General features: G+C 45.1%; 1 protein-coding gene across 1 annotated transcript in view; it reads right to left on the reverse strand.

Annotated features, from left to right (window-relative positions):
- LOC143473918 (doublecortin domain-containing protein 2-like) overlaps positions 1-6863 on the reverse strand; it is a 33932-nt gene extending 27069 nt beyond the window's left edge. Inside the window, exons 1-7 of the mRNA XM_076971120.1 lie at positions 6317-6863; positions 6114-6165; positions 3174-3250; positions 2672-2806; positions 1472-1621; positions 1157-1211; positions 804-981 (exon numbers count right to left, since the gene is read on the reverse strand). Coding sequence (XP_076827235.1) covers positions 804-981; positions 1157-1211; positions 1472-1621; positions 2672-2806; positions 3174-3250; positions 6114-6165; positions 6317-6603 — 934 coding nt within the window. The 5' untranslated portion in view covers positions 6604-6863. The remainder of the gene's footprint in view (positions 1-803; positions 982-1156; positions 1212-1471; positions 1622-2671; positions 2807-3173; positions 3251-6113; positions 6166-6316) is intronic.
- Between the last annotated feature and the right edge of the window lie 13611 nt (positions 6864-20474).

A 20474-nucleotide genomic window follows, 5' to 3' on the forward strand; every position in this document is an offset into this window, starting at 1 on the left:
TGTGTGTGTAAGACCGGGGGTGGGGGTCGTCTAAGAAAGTGTGATGATGAGAACAGAGACAGGCAGGGGATGATGTAATGTTGTTCACGCCACTGTGTACCCAGTGACACTGGCATCTCTACAGCTCGTAAAGCAACAGCGCCATCTTGGGGATAATAACAGCACAAGCGCAAAGCCCATCGAATTACATCATAAAGTTAGGGGGAGAGAAAGAAAGGATTAAAAGAAGAATAAAGGAAAGATGAAGGCATAGACAGAGAGAGAGAGAAAGAGAGAGCAAAAGAAAAAGAGAGAGAGAGAGAGATAGAGGCAGGGAGAGAGAGAGAGAAAGAGACAGATAGAGATAAAGAGGTAGGGAGAGAGAAAGAAAGAGAGAGACAGAGAGAGGGAGAGAGAGAGAGAGAGAGAGAGAGAGAGAGAGAAAGAGGCAGGGAGAGAGAAACAAAGAGAATGAATGAGAGAGAGAGAAAGAGAGACAGAGAGAGAGAAAGAGGCAGGGAGAGAGAAAGAAAGAGAGGGAATGAGAGAGAGAGAGAGAGAGAGAGAGAGAGAGAGAGAGAGAGAGGCAAACAGGAGCTGGAGAGAAGGAGAGAGAGGAACCAAACATGTTGCCATGATGATGTCAGTCCTGGCAAGATCATTCCTGATGTTAAAGAATAAACTACAAATCCCACAGACATAAGGTACACCAAGCAAACAACACATGGTGCCCTCGAATGTTCACAGCTCGGTTTACGATCCCCCTCCCACCCTGGCGGGCGAAGCGGGTGGAGATCTCCTCCACACAGTCTCGGGGGTCTTACCGCTGTCCTGGCCGCTCAGAGACACGCTCAGACCGCTGCGCTTCTTCCGCAGGGTCACCAGCCTGGCCTGCGAGATCTCCCGTATCAGGGAGGAGACGCGTGGCTTGACGCCCTCTACTGGCGGGCTGGCCTGGGCCTCTCCACACCCCACTGTGGACCTGCTGAGGTGGTTCCCCCCCTGGGAGAGGAGGGGAGGAGAACTTCTCTCAAGTACGGAGTAGCTTCTAATGTAGAAATGTGCAGGTGTGGACGCCAGGTAAGACTGTACGTCAGTAAATCACTGTTCAATCATTTGAGACAGGAAATCATACAGTATACACGTAAATAAAGTTTACACTTCACTGTATACTTACATCTCCATTTTGTCTTCTAAAACCGTAAATCGGTGGAAGTGAAGCTGCTTTTGATCTGAAATGACAAAAAATGTATGGGAGACAATGCTGAGACCTAGCTGAGACAATACATAGACAATGCTGAAACCTAGCTGAGACAATGCTTAAGTCACTAGGCTGAACAGCAACAGAAGAAAAGGTACTCTGGGGCATGTTCTCTGCATGATGAAACACTTCAGACTGTCTGAGACCTAGCTGAGACCTAGCTGAGACAATACTGAGACAATGCTGAGATAACGCTTCCTTACACCCCAGGTCGCTTCAGTTTTTCCTCACCTGATCACTCTCCTCACGCCCATCGGCCTGGTGAACAGCAGGTCGGCGTAGGGCAGCCTCTTGAACTTGTCCCTGCCCACCGCCACGTACCACTGGCCATTTTCCAGGTCCTTCCCATCTGTGATGGGGACCCCATCGGTCGTGCACAGGCTGTGGTAGGAGAGAGAGAGGAGCACACACACAGGCCATCATCCTACAGCCCGTCTCCAGGGAGAACACTTCACACACTCAAATGCTGCCAAAGGCTTCCTTCCTCTTTCAGGTTTATGTGTCTCAGATAATAACATTCCTTTCACGTTTGTATAAGCAAAAATAAGAAACATTTAGAACTGCAAACTGTACATTTTTCATATTCCATGACTGGGGGAAACAGGAAACAGGGGAAACGTATAGTAGTTCATCTGTATGTATAGTTGTATGTATAGTAGTTCATCTGTACATATAGTTGTTCATCCGTACATATAGTAGTTAATCTGTACGTATAGTTGTTCATCCGTACATATAGTAGTTAATCTGTATGTATAGTTGTATATATAGTAGTTAATCTGTACATATAGTTGTACGTATAGTAGTTCATATGTACATATAGTAGTTCATCTGTATGTATAGTTGTACGTATAGTAGTTCATCTGTACATATAGTAGTTAATCTGTACGTATAGTTGTACGTATAGTAGTTAATCTGTACGTATAGTAGTTAATCTGTACGTATAGTTGTACGTATAGTAGTTAATCTGTACATATAGTAGTTAATCTGTACGTATAGTTGTACGTATAGTAGTTCATCTGTACATATAGTAGTTAATCTGTACGTATAGTTGTACGTATAGTAGTTAATCTGTACGTATAGTAGTTAATCTGTACGTATAGTTGTACGTATAGTAGTTCATCTGTACATATAGTAGTTCATCTGTACGTATAATTGTACGTATAGTAGTTCATCTGTACGTATAGCTAGTTCATCTGTACGTTTCTCACATCATGCCAATCCTTTCACAGTGGCAATTGATTCAATTGCGTTGAGATGGTACAATAACATTTCGTTTTACTAGAGATGTACCAGAGAGTTTAGAGTTTTTGTTCAGTGCTTTTAGAGAATCTTGATATCTTGATATATCTTGACTCTGATATCTTACCTATAAAAGCGCACTGATGTATGTGTAGGAATGGCGCCACCTGTGGGAGACGCGGGGGAACATACCTGCGTACCCCTCCCAGAACTCTCAGGCCCATCTTCTCAGTGATCATCTCCAGAATGCGCTCAAACTGACCATGACCGCGGTTAGGAACCAGAAACCTCACAGCAGGGTTCAAAACATCTCCGTTTGCCAGAATACTGGAGACACAGCAGACGGCACAGAGGTACACACACACACACACACACACACACACACACACACACACACACACACACACACACACACACACATCTGAATAAATCTGTTTAATACTACCACAATTGAGTGTTACAACACAAATATTCAGCTACAGTGTTATCATACACACATGACAAACTGACTACAACTCACAGCCTGTATCACCCCTGAATTCACAAAACACAAAAACCCCACATGTAAAGCTGGGGTCATCCTCGGCCGTGTTACCCACAGCTCTACGGCTTCACAACACACGTGCTAAGCACAAAGTCTTTGCCTCAACATGACAAATTGGAGATTTATGAGAAATAATCACAAAATACTCACAAAATGGCACATGGTTCCTTTATTGGCTCGAGGAACCGAGCCGCCACAGTGATTCGACTTTGGGGTACGGGTTTCACCTGTCAGGACACAAGAGCCAGGTGTTGCAAAGCCAGTTTTAACATGTTTGAGGTCGGAGTGATTTGGTATCGTCTCCTTTAATGGAGGCTGCAGTGCTCCTATTGGCAAAAAGAGGGCGGTGGATGTGTTTTCTTACCCCCTCAGGGCGTAACAGACAGTAACAATACTGTAAACAGGTGTAAACAGTGATAAAGTGTAAACAATGATGAGGTGTAAACAGTGATGAGGCATAGACTGTGATGAAGTGTAAACAGTGATGAGGCATAAACAGTGATGAAGTGTAAACAATGATGAGGTGAAAACAGTGATGAGGCATAAACAGTGATGAGGTGTAAACAGTGATGAAATGTAAACAGTGATGAGGCGTAAACAGTGATGAGGCGTAAACAGAGATGAGGCGTAAACAGAGATGAGGTGTAAACAGTGATGAGGCGTAAACAGTGATGAGGTGTAAACAGTGATGAGGTGTAAACAGTGATGAGGCGTAAACAGTGATGAGGTGTAAACAGTGATGAGGTGTAAACAGTGATGAGGCGTAAACAGTGATGAGGCGTAAACAGTGATGAAATGTAAACAGTGATGAGGCGTAAACAGTGATGAGGCATAAACAGTGATGAGGCATAAACAGTGATGAAGTGTAAACAATGATGAGGTGTAAACAGTGATGAGGCATAAACAGTGATGAGGTGTAAACAGTGATGAAATGTAAACAGTGATGAGGTGTAAACAGTGATGATGTGTAAACAGTGATGAGGCGTAAACAGTGATGAGGCGTAAACAGTGATGAGGTGTAAACAGTGATGAAATGTAAACAGTGATGAGGTGTAAACAGTGATGATGTGTAAACAGTGATGAGGTGTAAACAGAGATGAGGCGTAAACAGAGATGAGGTGTAAACAGTGATGATGTGTAAACAATGATGAGGTGTAAACAGTGATGATGTGTAAACAGTGATGAGGTGTAAACAGAGATGAGGCGTAAACAGAGATGAGGTGTAAACAGTGATGATGTGTAAACAGAGATGAGGTGCAAACAGTGATGATGTGTAAACAGTGATGAGGTGTAAACATATGTTATATGTCTTGGCGTTCTCAATTGTGACCCAAGACGTTTTACAATTAAAACCAAGCGTGAACACGTTCAAAGAGATGCTAAATATTTTCTGTGCATATACATATACATGTGGAAGTTGAAAGCAATGGTGGTTCCCATGGTAATTGGTGCACTGGGGGCTCTGAACACCAAACTGGGAGAATGACTCCAGCAAGTGGCAGGATCCCAACATGTGAGATCTCCATCCAGAAGAGTGCAGTCACCCTGGGGAGAGTTAAGAGCCTGGAGCCCTGGAGAAGCCAGAGAGAGAGAGAGCACCAGTGCTGCCCTGTACGGCCCTAGCAGGGCACACAGCAGCAGGGCACAATCCTCACCCCCTCCTTCAGGACAGTGTCTGCTGGAGGAACACAGCCTGAAGCCTGAAACCTCTGCTTAGCTTTCAGGGTCACCTCTCAGTCACATACACCAGTGCGTGTATGTGTGTGTGTGTGTGTGTGTGTGTGTGTGTGTGTGTGTGTGTGTGTGTGTGTGTGTGTGTGTGTGTGTGTGTGTGTGTGAGAAAGTGTGTGTGTGTGTGTGTGTGTGTATGAGTGTATGTGTGTGTGTGTGTGTGTGTGTGTGTGTGTGTGTGTGTGTGTGTGTATGTGTGTGTGTGTGTGTGTGTGTGTGTGTGTGTGAGAGAGAGAGAGAGAGAGAGAGAGACTGATCCAGGCCCTGGCCCTGTTTAGCCTTGAACACTAGCAGATAATCACTCTCATCTAGAGTTTCAGTGTCTCTCAGGACTCTGTCTCCATTGGCAACGCTGTGAGGAGACTGCGGTTGGGGTGGAGAAGATGGGCTGTGTGTGTGTGTGTATGTGTGTGTGTGTGTGTGTGTGTGTGTGTGTGTGTGTGTGTGTGAGTGAATGTGTGTATGAGTGTGTGTGTGTGTGTGTGTGTGTGTGTGTGTGTGTGTGTGTGTGTGTGTGTGTGTGTGTGTGTGTGTGTGTGTGTGTATGAGTGTGTGTGAGTCTGTGTGTGACAGCGTGTAGGACAACTGCCCCAGCTCATTCTACCCTGATTGCCCCAACATGCCCCCAGACACTCAAGTGCTACTCAGTCTAAAATGGTTTAATCAAAACAAATGCAGCTCAGTGAACTAATTAACTGTTTGACCCACAGGAGACTGTAAGTCAGTAAGAACCCACTGTGAACCTTCTTCTCACAAGGGACGACACAAAGCTGGTGACCCATCACATGACAGATCTTATAACTTAACCCCGTGACACATGGCATAAAATACTGAGACGTTTGCCACTAATGCTGGGCCATTGATTTAAAACATACAGCTAAGTAGGAGGATAATAATATGTGGATTAATATTTAATCGCAGCAACAAAGTGATTCTTTCCAGCCGACAAAGGATACGCCTGTGTAAACATTACACTTTGCTCGCGTGGGATTTCTTGAACGCACGTGCTAGTGCGGAGTGTCACACAGAGCGTGAAGCAGGTAAAGGTGTGAACAGACTTGTCATTGCAGACGCGCGTGCACAGTTCTGGTGGGGGCCCGGCCGGACTTACACCACAGCCCTTAATGCGACACAGGGGACTGTGGTGAACACTATTCACAGACGGGCCGACATGTTTATGATGAACAAAAAGCAAAAACAAGCAGGTCGGTGTGTACCGTACACATGATATTAGTGGAGTGGTGGACAAACACTCGGGCCATCTGCCCACATCGGTTTGCTCATTTAACGCCTAATGCATTCACGCTCACTGTAGACGTTATGCTCATTTATTCCGTGAAAGTAGAACGTGTTCGGTACCGTTCCGTTGGTCTGTTGCATCCGTTTCTTCCTGGTTTCGATCTGCAAATAACTGGAAAAAGAAAAACAAGTAATCAAACAGCGTCTGATCCAACGGAGAGTCAAAGCGGAACTCAACCGCCATAATAACGAGATAAAATAATTCAATATATTACCAAGACTCAACAAATAAACTATGTAAAAGTATTCTCTCTCTCACTTACTCTAATTTCTTAAATTTCTCTCTTCCGGCGGCCACATACTGCTCCCCGTTGTGGAGCATGTCCAGAGAGTCGACCCGGTGTCCGCCTCTAGGAGTGTAGATGTTGCGGACCGCGCCGAACCGAGCCTGCACGCCTCCGGTCAGCTCCCGCAGAAGAGTTTCAAAGTTAGAAACTCTTTTCTCGTTGATCACCAAGCGCCGAGCCTCGTAATATGGGTCCCCGTTCCGAAAGACATAAATGTTTTTCACCACAGGCTGTGAGAGGAAACTGTGTTTTTCACCGTTCATCGTAAAAGGTGTAACGGGAAAAAAAAAACGTGCAACGGTGAAAAGTTATTTTGTGCAGCTGCTGCTGAATGTTTACGAATAACCAAGATGTCGACAAATATAATACATCTTTAAGTCAGGAAATAAACATAAATATTAATGTACATCCATGCGTAAAACACGAAACGTTGCATCAAACATCTTTCGTTATTAAATATGTTAGACTGAGTTCAAAGATGGTCATCTGCGTCTCATCTGAAGTTGGTGCACACTGGAGTGAAGAAAACACCCAAGTGTGCAGACGTGCAGCGTGTTTTCAAGCTCGCGCAGTGCGAGCATCGGCGCAGCGCGCGCAGGAGCGCACGCAGGAGCGCACGCCGAGCGCGCGACTATCATGGCAACTTCTGTGTTCTTTCCAACGGTTTCTATAGAAACCCTGTCGCCCTCTCGGCGCCCTCTTACTGAAGCACACTTCAGCTACAGGGTAGACAGGTAGCTGCGGTCTCATTCTCCTCTTCTGTGTAAGCTAGGCTTTAATTTACTTAATAACAAAAAATACGCTTTATAATGAAGATCTAAATCACTGGTTCCAAAATGGCACATTAACATGGTTAGGTGTGGTGATTATGGTTAAAGGTTAGTGTTGGCAGGCGGGCTGGTTTAATTGGACACCAGGGGACCCATCAGTCCTCTGTTGTATAAACCCAGGCCTGTATATGACTCAAACAGAAAAAAAAACATGTTTAGTGTATCATGAAAACAGGAAATGTCTGGACATCTGTGCCGATTATTCCAAAGGGAGCGCTAAAATACACAAGGAATGGCTTAACGACTAGTCTGTTTTCAAAGATTAAGAGTTAAGGCTCTGGTAGATGTTAGATGTCTGTCCACTGAAACCTCTCGGTTCACCTTCATACTCAAACAAGGAGTTTTCATGGCGCCAGTAAACAACCCAGAGAATAAAATTTGTCACATTCACATTTCAGAGTAGTGTCGCAAATCTTTTCAGAATCACTTCAGGCTACACTGAAAACATCACATCACTCAGTCGTGGGTTCCTTCTGAATAGTTTTAGAATTGTTATATATGTTTGGGTGCTAATTCTGTTCAAACAATAACTTATTAGACGAACCCATGACCTGTCTAGATTATTTAGTGCATGGTTCCCTTTCTGTCAGTACTAGTCAATTAGGGATATCCCCAGGTGGCCAAGTAGCCCATACTCTCCTTCTGAAAGCTGTTCAGGTTTTCACACTCCTCCCAGTCCTCCCAGTCTGTACCAGTGGGAGTTCTTTCTGGTGCAGTGGGGCTTTCCTTATACCGGGGAGAAATCATATCTCCAAGACAGCAAGCCAAATCTCTCATGTGGGGGGAGCCTAGCAGGGCCTAACATACAGAATACATGTATTCTAAAAATAAAGAATAAAAATAAACCATGTAGGCCTATCTCTCTCTTAGACAATGACAGGCAGCACGAGTTTGAGCTGTCGTTGCTGAAGGAAACTGTCACCCAACTGTAGACAGGACTTGTCCAGAGCCAGTGAAAGAGTGTCTTGTAATGCTACAATCACAAAACGCATCGTGGTTGTTAACAGCTATGTCCATCTGGTCCGTTTAATTTTAGTACCATTTATGCGAAGCTTATTACAGCCAGACCATTTAATGAACTTTCAAAAATAATAGTTTATTATGTGAAAAGCATAATGTAACTTTATGACCTCTTACAGTTCTTACAGATCTGTGTCTATTTTGGCTGTTGGCTGTGGTGAGGGTATGGGCTGGGGGGTGTTGTCTGTGGTGAGGGTATGGGCTGGGGGGTGTTGGCTGTGGTGAGGGTATGGGGGTGTTGGCTGTGGTGAGGGTGTGGGCTGGGGGGTGTTGTCTGTGGTGAGGGTATGGGGGGGGTGTTGTCTGTGGTGAGGGTATGGGGGGGGGGTGTTGTCTGTGGTGAGGGTATGGGGGGTGTTGGCTGTGGTGAGGGTATGGGCTGGGGGGTGTTGTCTGTGGTGAGGGTATGGGCTGGGGGGTGTTGTCTGTGGTGAGGGTATGGGGGGTGTTGTCTGTGGTGAGGGTATGGGCTGGGGGGTATTGGCTGTGGTGAGGGTATGGGGGTGTTGACTGTGGTGAGGGTATGGGGGGTGTTGGCTGTGGTGAGGGTGTGGGCTGGGGGGTGTTGTCTGTGGTGATGGTATGGGGGGGTGTTGTCTGTGGTGAGGGTATGGGGGGGGTGTTGTCTGTGGTGAGGGTATGGGGGGGGTGTTGTCTGTGGTGAGGGTATGGGGGGGTGTTGTCTGTGGTGAGGGTATGGGGGGGGTGTTGTCTGTGGTGAGGGCATGGGCTGGGGGGTGTTGTCTGTGGTGAGGGTATGGGGGGTGTTGGCTGTGGTGAGGGTGTGGGGGGGGTGTTGTCTGTGGTGAGGGCATGGGCTGGGGGGTGTTGTCTGTGGTGAGGGTATGGGGGGTGTTGGCTGTGGTGAGGGTATGGGCTGGGGGGTGTTGTCTGTGGTGAGGGTATGGGCTGGGGGGTGTTGGCTGTGGTGAGGGTATGGGGGGTGTTGACTGTGGTGAGGGTATGGGCTGGGGGGTGTTGTCTGTGGTGAGGGTATGGGGGGTGTTGGCTGTGGTGAGGGTATGGGCTGGGGGGTGTTGGCTGTGGTGAGGGTATGGGGGGTGTTGTCTGTGGTGAGGGTATGGGCTGGGGGGTGTTGTCTGTGGTGAGGGTATGGGGGGTGTTGTCTGTGGTGAGGGTATGGGCTGGGGGGTGTTGTCTGTGGTGAGGGTATGGGGGGTGTTGGCTGTGGTGAGGGTGTGGGGGGGGTGTTGTCTGTGGTGAGGGCATGGGCTGGGGGGTGTTGTCTGTGGTGAGGGTATGGGGGGTGTTGACTGTGGTGAGGGTATGGGGGGTGTTGACTGTAGTGAGGGTATGGGGGGTGTTGGCTGTGGTGAGGGTATGGGGGGTGTTGGCTGTGGTGAGGGTATGGGGGGTGTTGGCTGTGGTGAGGGTATGGGGGGGTGTTGTCTGTGGTGAGGGTATGGGCTGGGGGGTGTTGTCTGTGGTGAGGGTATGGGGGGTGTTGGCTGTGGTGAGGGTGTGGGGGGGGTGTTGTCTGTGGTGAGGGCATGGGCTGGGGGGTGTTGTCTGTGGTGAGGGTATGGGCTGGGGGGTGTTGGCTGTGGTGAGGGTATGGGGGGTGTTGGCTGTGGTGAGGGTATGGGGGGTGTTGGCTGTGGTGAGGGTATGGGGGGTGTTGGCTGTGGTGAGGGTATGGGTTGGGGGGTGTTGTCTGTGGTGAGGGTATGGGCTGGGGGTTTGAGTGTGTGTCTAGGCTTCATCTCTCCTCCGGGCTGGATCTGGCCACAATACTTCATCCACATCTCAAGCTATGTCCTCTCTTGCTAAATGGCAGCACACATTGTAATGTTTCCCCCATGTTGTCCTGGGACATTCACAATGGCCCTTTGACCAATGACATTTCTCCCCCTTCTCCTGGTCTAAGTGGGGTTCAAGTCCACCTCATCTATATAAATATACTCATGGCGGACATCTGCATCTTCATCCATCTCCAAAATTCTCTGTAAGAGACAAGAATATATATTTGCACACATGTGCACAACCCAAAAATCTTGATATGTGTCTAATATACTGAAATTAGTTTTGCATACATACATTCACAAAGTCATGATGCAGGTTCTTCACTCTGATGCTGTTCCTTTCAAATGGGACCCTGTATAGCTGCTTCATATGTAAGTGATTATTCTGCAGGACACAATGGACAGTGGACAAGCTTACTGTGTCCATGTTATGGAAAACAGTTGCATCGTTGACTATGTGGTGCTGGATCTCGTGGATTCATGGTTCAAAACAGACATCTTGACATTTGACCTATTTATAGGCCTATACTTAGCCAATGATTGGTTGGTGTTCAATAAAGTAATGAGTGCTTACACATATGAGGAGTGGGAGTGAAGCACTGGTGATTTAGTGTGGCATTTTGATAGGTTGTGTTTGAAAGATGAAATCAAGTAACTTCCTGTTTGGTCTTTGTGTGTTAGGTAGAAACTTGTGTGTAGAGTTTTGCAAAATGTGTGTTTGGAAATTGAAAACTGAGTCAGACACTGAGAGTTAGTGTATGGTTTAGCAGATTTGGTGTGGGGTTATGGTGTTTGAAGGGCATGTTTAGAAAATTGTGTGAGAAGAAAAGATTAAGTGTGTAAACAGTTGAAAAAAACTGTAATTCAAAATGAACGTTTTCCTACCTCTAGCAGGTAACGTCATTGTGTTTACGCCACTGACCACAAGATGGCGAGATTACTCAAGATTGGCAAAAGCGGAAGTCCGGGCACAGAGGAATTCTCTGCTCGTTCAGAGCACAAGAGTGTATATACAGTTGTGATCAAATTTATTCAACCCCCAATGCTGCGAAGGGTTTTATGGAATTCAGTGCACATTTGTAATTGTGTTCATAATGAAATCTTACAAGGACTTGTTAAAGAACTAAATGCAACTAAGATAGCATCAATTTTTTTTGTCATAAAGTATTAAATGGCCTTTTTGTGATTTCTTCATTGACACAATTATTCAACCCCTTTACGACTACCACTCCTAAGAACAGAGGTTCATTCCAGTGTTTTCCATCAGGTATTGAAAACATCTGTGGATGTCAACGAGCAGCAATCAAGCATGATAAGCACCAATTAGGCAGATTTAAAAGGACTGTGATACTCAGCTCCTTCTAGACATCTACTGGTGTGTTTCCAAGCATGGTGAAGGCAAGAGAATGGTCCCAGAAGACAAGAGAAGAGGTTATTGCTCTTCACAAGAATGGCAATGGATATAAAAAGATTGCGAAGTTGTTAAATATTCCAAGAGACACTATCGGAAGTATCATTCGCAAGTTCAAGTTAAAGGGCACAGTGGAAACGTTACATGGTCGTGGCAGAAAGAAGATCCTGACCGCGACTGCTGTGCGCTACCTGAAGCGTAATGTGGAGAAAAATCCCCGCGTGACTGCTAAGGAACTGAAAAAAGACCTGTCAGATGTGGGCACTGAAGTTTCAGCTCAGACAATAAGGCGCGCACTGCATAACGAAGACCTCCATGCCAGAACGCCCAGATGCACCCCCTTGCTGACTCCAAAGAACAAGAAAAGTCGACTGCAGTATGCCAAAAGTCATGTGGACAAGCCACAAAGGTTTTGGAACAGTGTACTGTGGTCAGATGAAACTAAATTAGAACTGTTTGGGACAATGGACCAGCGCTATGTTTGGAGAAGGAAGAACCAGGCTTATGAACAAAAGAACACCTTGCCTACTGTGAAGCATGGCGGGGGGTCAATTATGCTTTGGGGCTGTTTTGCTTCTAATGGTACAGGAAAGCTTCAACGTGTGCAGGGTACCATGAATTCCCTTCAGTACCAGGAGATCTTGGAGGAAAATGTGATGGAGTCAGTCACAAACCTGCGGCTTGGGAGACGTTGGACCTTCCAACAGGACAATGATCCGAAGCACACATCCAAGTCCACTAGAGCATGGTTGAACATGAAAGGCTGGAACATTCTAGAGTGGCCATCGCAATCACCAGACTTAAATCCAATTGAGAACCTCTGGTGGGACCTAAAGAAGGCAGTTGCAGTGCGCAAGCCTAAGAATGTGACTGAACTGGAGGCTTTTGCCCATGAAGAATGGGCTAAGATACCCATAGGTCGCTGCAAGACACTTGTGTCAAGCTATGCTTCACGCTTGAAAGCTGTCATAACTGGAAAAGGATGTTGTACTAAGTACTAAAAAATAATGTCACTAGGGGGTTGAATAAAACTGATAATGATGTGAGCACAGTAAAGACATTTGTGGTTATTCCATCATAAATATTATGTTATGTTTGTCTAATTTATAAGTGCCTCTTTGATATAATTGTAAATAAGATGACTGAAATGATCAAAATCAATATCAAACTGGCCAAAACACTTTATTTCAGTGGGGGTTGAATAAATTTGATCACAACTGTAGGGGGTATGGTTGTAACAATTTTTGCTTCAGCACCTGTAACTTACTGAATTCTTGAGCTAGATTTCTCAAACCTTTATACAAAGTACACCCATTTGTTTACTACAAATGGCACCAATTCAAACCTCAATTCAAATATCACAGCCCTCGTGAGTTGAGGTCTCAAATACAAGGTGTTCTCTTGTTATAACCTACCCCACTAGCGGGGTAGGTTGTAACACATGCTGGGGTAAGTTGTAATAATTGAACAAAAGAAGTAAAAACAGAGGCCACACCATGCAAAATGCTTCAAAAAAAGTTTTTTTTTATTTATAAAATAACAATCCAGAACAATGTCTCTCTCTCTGTGACTGACCATAACTCATATCCACTTTCTGTTTTACTCAGAAGTGTGTGTGGGTGTGGGTGTGTAAATTAGTGTGCTAGAACAAACTTATTTAACAATATGTATGCTTAATGAACACCAATACAATGTACCTGTGTAAAGAACATGTAGGTCAAATAAAAAACAATGTCTGTGTGTGTGTGTCTGTGTGTGTGTGTGTGTGTGTGGGTGTGTTACATGGCAGATACCATGTGCCTTTGCAACTGATCTGACTGACTTGCCCTTCTTTGTGACCTCATCAGATGCTTTTTTTTTAAACATTTGCAGGCACACCTCTGTCAGTCTTTCTTTAAAATTATTAAAATCAATAAAGTTTTCTTAGTTGTATGTAAGGTGTTGGTTGTAACATGTTTTAAAGCTGTGTGTATATATATATATATATATACACTGCTCAAAAAAATAAAAGGAACACTTAAACAACACAATATAACTCCAAGTCAACCACACTTCTGTGAAACCAACCTGTTCAGTTAGGAAGCAACACTGATTGTGAATCAATTTCACCTGCTGTTGTGTAAATGGAATAGACAACAGGTAGAAATGAGAGGCAATTAGCAAGACTTCCCCCTATAAAGGAGTGGTTCTGCAGGTGGGGACCACAGACCACTTCTCAGTACCTATGCTTTCTGGCTGATGTTTTGGTCACTTTTGAATGTTGGTGGTCCTTTCACACTCGTGGTAGCATGAGACGGACTCTACAACCCACACAAGTGACTCAGGTAGTGCAGCTCATCTAGGATGGCACATCAATGCGAGCTGTGGCAAGAAGGTTTGCTGTGTCTGTCAGCATAGTGTCCAGAGGCTGGAGGCGCTACCAGGAGACAGGCCAGTACACCAGGAGACGTGGAGGAGGCCGTAGGAGGGCAACAACCCAGCAGCAGGACCGCTACCTCCGCCTTTGTGCAAGAAGGAACAGGAGGAGCACTGCCAGAGCCCTGCAAAATGACCTCCAGCAGGCCACAAATGTGCATGTGTCTGCACAAACGGTTAGAAACCGACTCCATGAGGATGGTATGAGGGCCCGACATCCACAGATGGGGGTTGTGCTCACAGCCCAGCCAGAGCCGTATAGAGAGAGAGTCGCGACAACGGAAGTTCAAAACGCTTGATGGTCACGTGATTCACGGAGGCTTCAGATAATTCCAGGAAGTTCAATTTGAGTGCACAAACACACAGACAGAACTGCGATTTGAGGATTATTCTGAACATATGGCGACCAACTTTAGGCTAATTTTAGAGCATATTGCTGTTTAATGCTTTGATTGTTTTATAATTGTTATATATTACGTTCATTTATATATTTAGAGGGACAGGAAGGGGTGAGAAATTCAGATTAGAATAATTTTCTAACATTAACATATCTTTAAATCATGGTTATTTCTGTAATCCCATGGTATTGGGGACCTAAGTAATCTAAATGACTAATGTACATTCTCTGACAGAAGGAAAATTTTCTTTGACTTCATTGTGCAGAAATATACTTTATAAAGGGTACATTAAAACAAATTACATTTACATCCAGACAGTATATGACATTAAAATACATTGATAAATTATATATATCTTGTCTTTTTAATACACACTTATTTACAGCAATTAATTCATTAAATAAATCTCTAATAATCTCAAATATGAACATCGTCAAGCAGTTTTTCTGTGTCTTTTCCTCCGTGTTGTTTGTGTAGTGTCCACCATGGTTTGCTGTGTTGCATGGGGATGCTCCAATCGAGCAAAAATGTATGGTTTCCCCACTGATACTGAGAGGAGAAAAAAATGGTTGTCTCAACTAAGCAGGAGCAATCTTACCCTCACTAAAGATTACAACAGCAAATATATATGTGAGGTAATCATCAAACACTGCATTTGCACTTTTCACAATAAACACACCATTGGAAAGCTTAATGCCTGATTTATTAAAATACAGAATAGTGAACAAAAAAAATCAAAGACTCCAGACAGACTCGGGTGCAGGGTGAGGGTGCTATCTAGTTGCAGGCTCCATTGAATCCCCTATGGTTCTTTGGCTTAAAGAGAGAGAGGAGAAAAAGACAGGAGAAAATGATTATTATGAGTATTGATGTGATATGAATTTGAACTTGTTGCACATCCTTGGTTGTTTTTTATACGTGTAATGAGTGTATACGTATCCAGTAAGTGTTCTCTAATACTGTGTATTCACCCACTATGGGATATGTATATGGGTAGACAAAACTGAGTTGTCATGTGTGAGGAGTAAACTCACATCATTCTGCAGGCACATTTTGAGGCAGACCAGTTCATCAGAACCAAACAGGGCAAGACCAGGCTGAGAGCAGATGCTGTTCCCACCATTTTTGTGCATCGCCCCGCACTCAGAAAGAGGAAGTCCCCTGCACTACGATGCACCACTGGACCTGTAAAGACAGGGCCCATAGATGCTGATCACAGCTATAGTGTTGACACGGGTTTAATAAGTATGAACTCCTAATAATTATATTATTTCTTTAAGTGACAGAATATTTAAAACTTAATCACACTAAATAGTATATGTCTTTTATATCCAGCAGTTTCAAAAACTGAGTAAATACGTTAATAAAATAAAATAAAAATAAATAAAACGAAATAAAAAGGAAAATAAAATAAATAAAAGGATAAATAAATAAAATAAAAGGAAATAAAACGTTAGCTGGTACTCCAAAATGGATATCCTCATTTCACCTCCTCGACCCAACACACTCTACAATCACACTCAAATGTTATATTTAACCAATACTTAGCTACCCCACAAAAACATCGCGTTTAGGTGAAATGGCATTAAGAGAGGAATTTACTATTAATAGGCTGTCGGTCGTTAATGTGAAATCTCGCTAACCGTATTCGCGTTGTCTTAGCATAGATTTAGTTCCCTAAATCTGCTTATTAAGAGGTGGATAATTCACTAAAATGATTTAATTCACATTTTAATGCACATGCTAATTTGATTCTGATGTCCTTATAATACACAATCTGATTTTTTAAGCGTACTAACCTGTAAAAGTGTATCACAGATGGTCCACTGCTCCAGTTTGACTGCGCTGCTCGTATTTGCTGCTAACTTCCGGGAACTATTGACAGGCTCCACGATCCGCCATTGCTGTAAAAAACTGGTCCATTGGAGTGAACGGAGTTGACGCGACTCTCTCTCTATAGGGCTCTGAGCCCAGCACCGTGCAGGACGCTTGGCATTTGCCAGAGAACACCAGGATTGGCAAATTCGCCACTGGCGCCTTGTGCTCTTCACAGATGAAAGCAGGTTCACACTGAGCACGTGACAGACGTGGTAGAGTCTGGAGACGCCATGGAGAGCAATCTGCTGCCTGCAACATCCTTCAGCATGACCGGTTTGGCAGTGGGTCAGTAATGGTGTGGGGTGGCATTTCTTTGGAGGGCCGCACAGCCCTCCATGTGCTCACCAGAGGTAGCCTGACTGCCATTAGGTACCGAGATGAGATCCTCAGACCCCTTGTGAGACCATATGCTGGTGCGGTTGGCCCTGGGTTCCTCCTAATGCAGGACAATGCTAGACCTCATGTGGCTGGAGTGTGTCGGCAGTTCCTGCAAGATGAAGGCATTGAAGCTATGGACTGGCCCGCCCATTCCCCAGACCTGAATCCGATTGAGCACATCTGGGACATCATGTCTCGCTCCATCCACCAACGTCACGTTGCACCACAGACTGTCCAGGAGTTGGCGGATGCTTTAGTCCAGGTCTGGGAGGAGATCCCTCAGGAGACCATCCGCCACCTCATCAGGAGCATGCCCAGGCGTTGTATGGAGGTCATACAGGCACGTGGAGGCCACACACAATACTGAGCCTCATTTTGACTAGTTTTAAGGACATTACATTAAAGTTGGATCAGCCTGTAGTGTGTTTTTCCACTTTAATTTTGTGTGTGGCTCCAAATCCAGGCCTCCATTGGTTAATAAATTTGATTTCCATTGATGATATTTGTGTGATTTTGTTGTCCGCACATTCAACTTTGTACAGAACAAAGTATTTAATGAGAATATTTCATTCATTCAGATCTAGGATGTGTTATTTGAGTGTTCCCTTTATTTTGTTGAGCAGTATATATATATCATATATAAAATGCGATTATACTCATTCATTACATTTCAGGACAAGACACAACAGGTCATTGCTAAAGAGGCTATTCACAGTGTCCAACCTCATTAACAGAGAGGAGAAGAGAAGGAAAAGATATGGTAGAGAAAGTGTACAAGCAATAGTGATAACTGCACCTGGAGAGGACTGTGAAACAAAACTCCTTCGAACACGTGGGGGAGATTCACAAAGACTGGACTGCACCTGGAGTCAGTGCATCAAGAACCAGCACACACAGACGTATGAAGACATGGGTGTCAGCTGTCACCACACACAGACGTATGAAGACATGGGTTTCAGCTGTCACCACACACAGACGTATGAAGACATGGGTTTCAGCTGTCACCACACACAGACGTATGAAGACATGGGTTTCAGCTGTCACCACACACAGACGTATGAAGACACGGGTTTCAGCTGTCACCACACAGACGTATGAAGACACGGGTTTCAGCTGTCACCACACACAGACGTATGAAGACACGGGTTTCAGCTGTCACCACACACAGACGTATGAAGACGTGGGTTTCAGCTGACACCTTCATTGAGTTCAGGGGCGCAGATGGCACTGGGGACGAGGGGGGACATGTCCCCTCCAGATTTATATTGACCCCATCCGAAATCTAGCATCTACAAGCATAAACGTATATATTGTACAGCTTGGTCCCCCTCACTTCAGAATTTCCATCTGCGCCGATGCTTGTGTCACGCCACTCTTGAGCAAGAGACATCTTCACAAGCGTCTGCTGAGTGCTGAGAGGTCCAAAGATATGTTCTCTGATGAAAGTAAATTTTGCATTTCCATTGGAAATCAGGGTCCCAGAGTCTGGAGGAAGAGCGGCACAGAATCCACGTTGCTTAAGGTCCAGTGTAAAGTTCATACAGTCAGTGATGGTCATCTGCTGGTGTTGGTCCACTGTGTTTTCCAAGGTCAACACAGCCGTCTACTAGGAAATTTTAGAACACTTCATACTTCTTGCTGCTGACCAACTTTATGAAAATACAGATTTCATTTTCCAACAGGATTTGGCACCTGCACACAGTGCCAAAGCTACCAGTACCTGGTTTAACCTCATAGAACATCTATGGGGTATTGTGAAGAGGAAGACACAATACGCCAGACCCAGGGGTGAGGTGTTGGATGTGTTGGATGGTTAGAGTTAGGTGTGAGGTGTTAGATGGTTAGAGTTAGGGGTGAGGTGTTAGAGGTGTTAGATGGTTAGAGTTAGGGTTGAGGTGTTAGAGGTGTTAGATGGTTAGAGTTAGGTGTGAGGTTTTAGAGGTGTTAAGGGTCACCTTAACCCTTGCCTTCAGTGAGATCCTGACCACCATGTAACGTTGGGGCCATCGTGGCACCGGCTCCATCCCGCACACACTCGTCCCACATGGGTCCAGACTCCAGCCCGGCTTCTCCAGGGAGGTGTCTGGACACCAACGGGGTCGCTCGTTCATCCACGCTGGTTCAGCCGTGCGGCCTGGCCGAGTGGCGGAGGGGCGGTCCTTGGCCACCATGCACCTCTTCTGATTGGCCCCATCCCCATAATCAGCAGGAGTGATTCAGGCGCACGGGAGCCCACTCCAAACAGACCAAAGCAATCAAACAGGCAGGAGCCCTGCTCTGCCGCTCACAGCCGCTTTATTAAGTGGAAAGTGTCTCGTTATGCAGGAACGTGGCCCAGCGGGCTGAAGGATCGTTGGCTGTGATGGGGGCATAACAAACGATGCCAGTGAGAAAATAGGATCCACTCTGTGTCCATCAATAACCCACAGAAAACCCTCCCGCAATTCAACACTACAGATCAGTAGATCTATGGGGCTGAATCGTTGGCCTGTTAGAGGCATTTAAAAGAACAACACTAATATATATAACTAATAACGAAACCTCAATATTCAGGCGAGCCCTGTTTAAGGAGCAGACAGGTTCTGAGTTTGATGAATGTTTTTGATTTTAGTGCAGAGTTGCCTGATGATCGAACCCCCCCTCCTATCCCTCACCCCCCCTACACCACCCCTACACCACCCACCACCCCCCTCTCCTCCTCCACAGCAGGTTACAGTCTGCTCAGGCTTTGCTGGAAAGGAAGAAGGTCACGAGAGTGAAGAACGCATCAGAAACCCACACAGCCAGAACCTACAACATATTATGTTCTCAATGTGAAGGCACTACCGAACGCTCAACTTTACTCACACCCGCAGTAAAAAGCTCCTTCTGTCTCTTATCTTCGCACATTCTCCACCTCTACAGATTTATCACGTAAACATTTGCACAGACGCGCGTTTCCTGTGTGCAACTCTCTGTCTGGGTCTCTCTGGTTGCTTTACTGGGTGACCTCTTCTCCATGAACGTCGCCGCAGTAACCGCCAAGCTAACACAACTGTGACTGAAGGCGAGCGGAGATTAGCAGACTGTTTGTCCAGCCGACGTCATGCCCGGCACTCTCGGGTCAGCTGCTTCTCCTGGAGTGGTTTCCAACCCTGCTCCTTCATCAGAGCCAAGATAAGTGTAATGTGATGCTGACCTGGGATCAGTCAGACTGCATTGTAGCCTGCTCTCCTTACATGATGAAGTTCCTTTAAAAGCTGGAAAGATATTTGGCTGACTACTAAAACCAGGACATCATGGAGGCCCTGCAGAAAAATGTCGGAAGACATTACAAGAGATCTAATGACCAGGGTCATGTTCAAGAAACCCTAACCCCTAACCCCTATACCCTAAACCCTTATCTGTGTGAATTGTAGCCCCCATGTGAATCATAGGCCCTGTATGAATTGTAGCCTGTGTGAAATGTGATTGGCTGATTAGATGTTTCTGTTAATGAGCAGATGTACCTAATGAAGTGTCCAGTTAGTGGGTGTACATACTCACAAAAGAATGGTTACCCATCCCAACAAAATGCTAGTTAATCTAAACAAACTCTTGGTTTCTCCAATTGAACACTGATTATATCTCTTCTGAGAGAGAGAGAGAGAGAGAGAGAGAGAGAGATCTATATAGATAAGTTTTTGTAGTAAGATAAAATTGTAGTAAAGTTCACAAAGTTAGCTTTGTATCTATTAGCTGTGTATTTTGTGTCTCCTGTTTCTCTGGAAACTGTATTTCACTCTCTCATGTGTATATACAGTAAATAATACCCCTCCCATATAAGGGAGAGAGATTAAATCAGTTTAACCTTTACTGTTTGATGTTGCTATAGTAACTGTGTAATTTGTTTATTTTGTCTCCATGTTTAGTTTAACTAGCATTTTGTTGTATTGTTACCGACCTTGTGTGTGTGTGCATTTATTTCCTAGTACTTTCTGTTGCCATGGTTGCCATTAAAAACAGCATCTCCTAGTCTGTGGTGTATGCAGGCAGGATACAGACACACATGGGTGTTTTGGA

Source organism: Brachyhypopomus gauderio, chromosome 13, assembly GCF_052324685.1.
Source record: "Brachyhypopomus gauderio isolate BG-103 chromosome 13, BGAUD_0.2, whole genome shotgun sequence".
Taxonomy (NCBI): domain Eukaryota; kingdom Metazoa; phylum Chordata; class Actinopteri; order Gymnotiformes; family Hypopomidae; genus Brachyhypopomus; species Brachyhypopomus gauderio.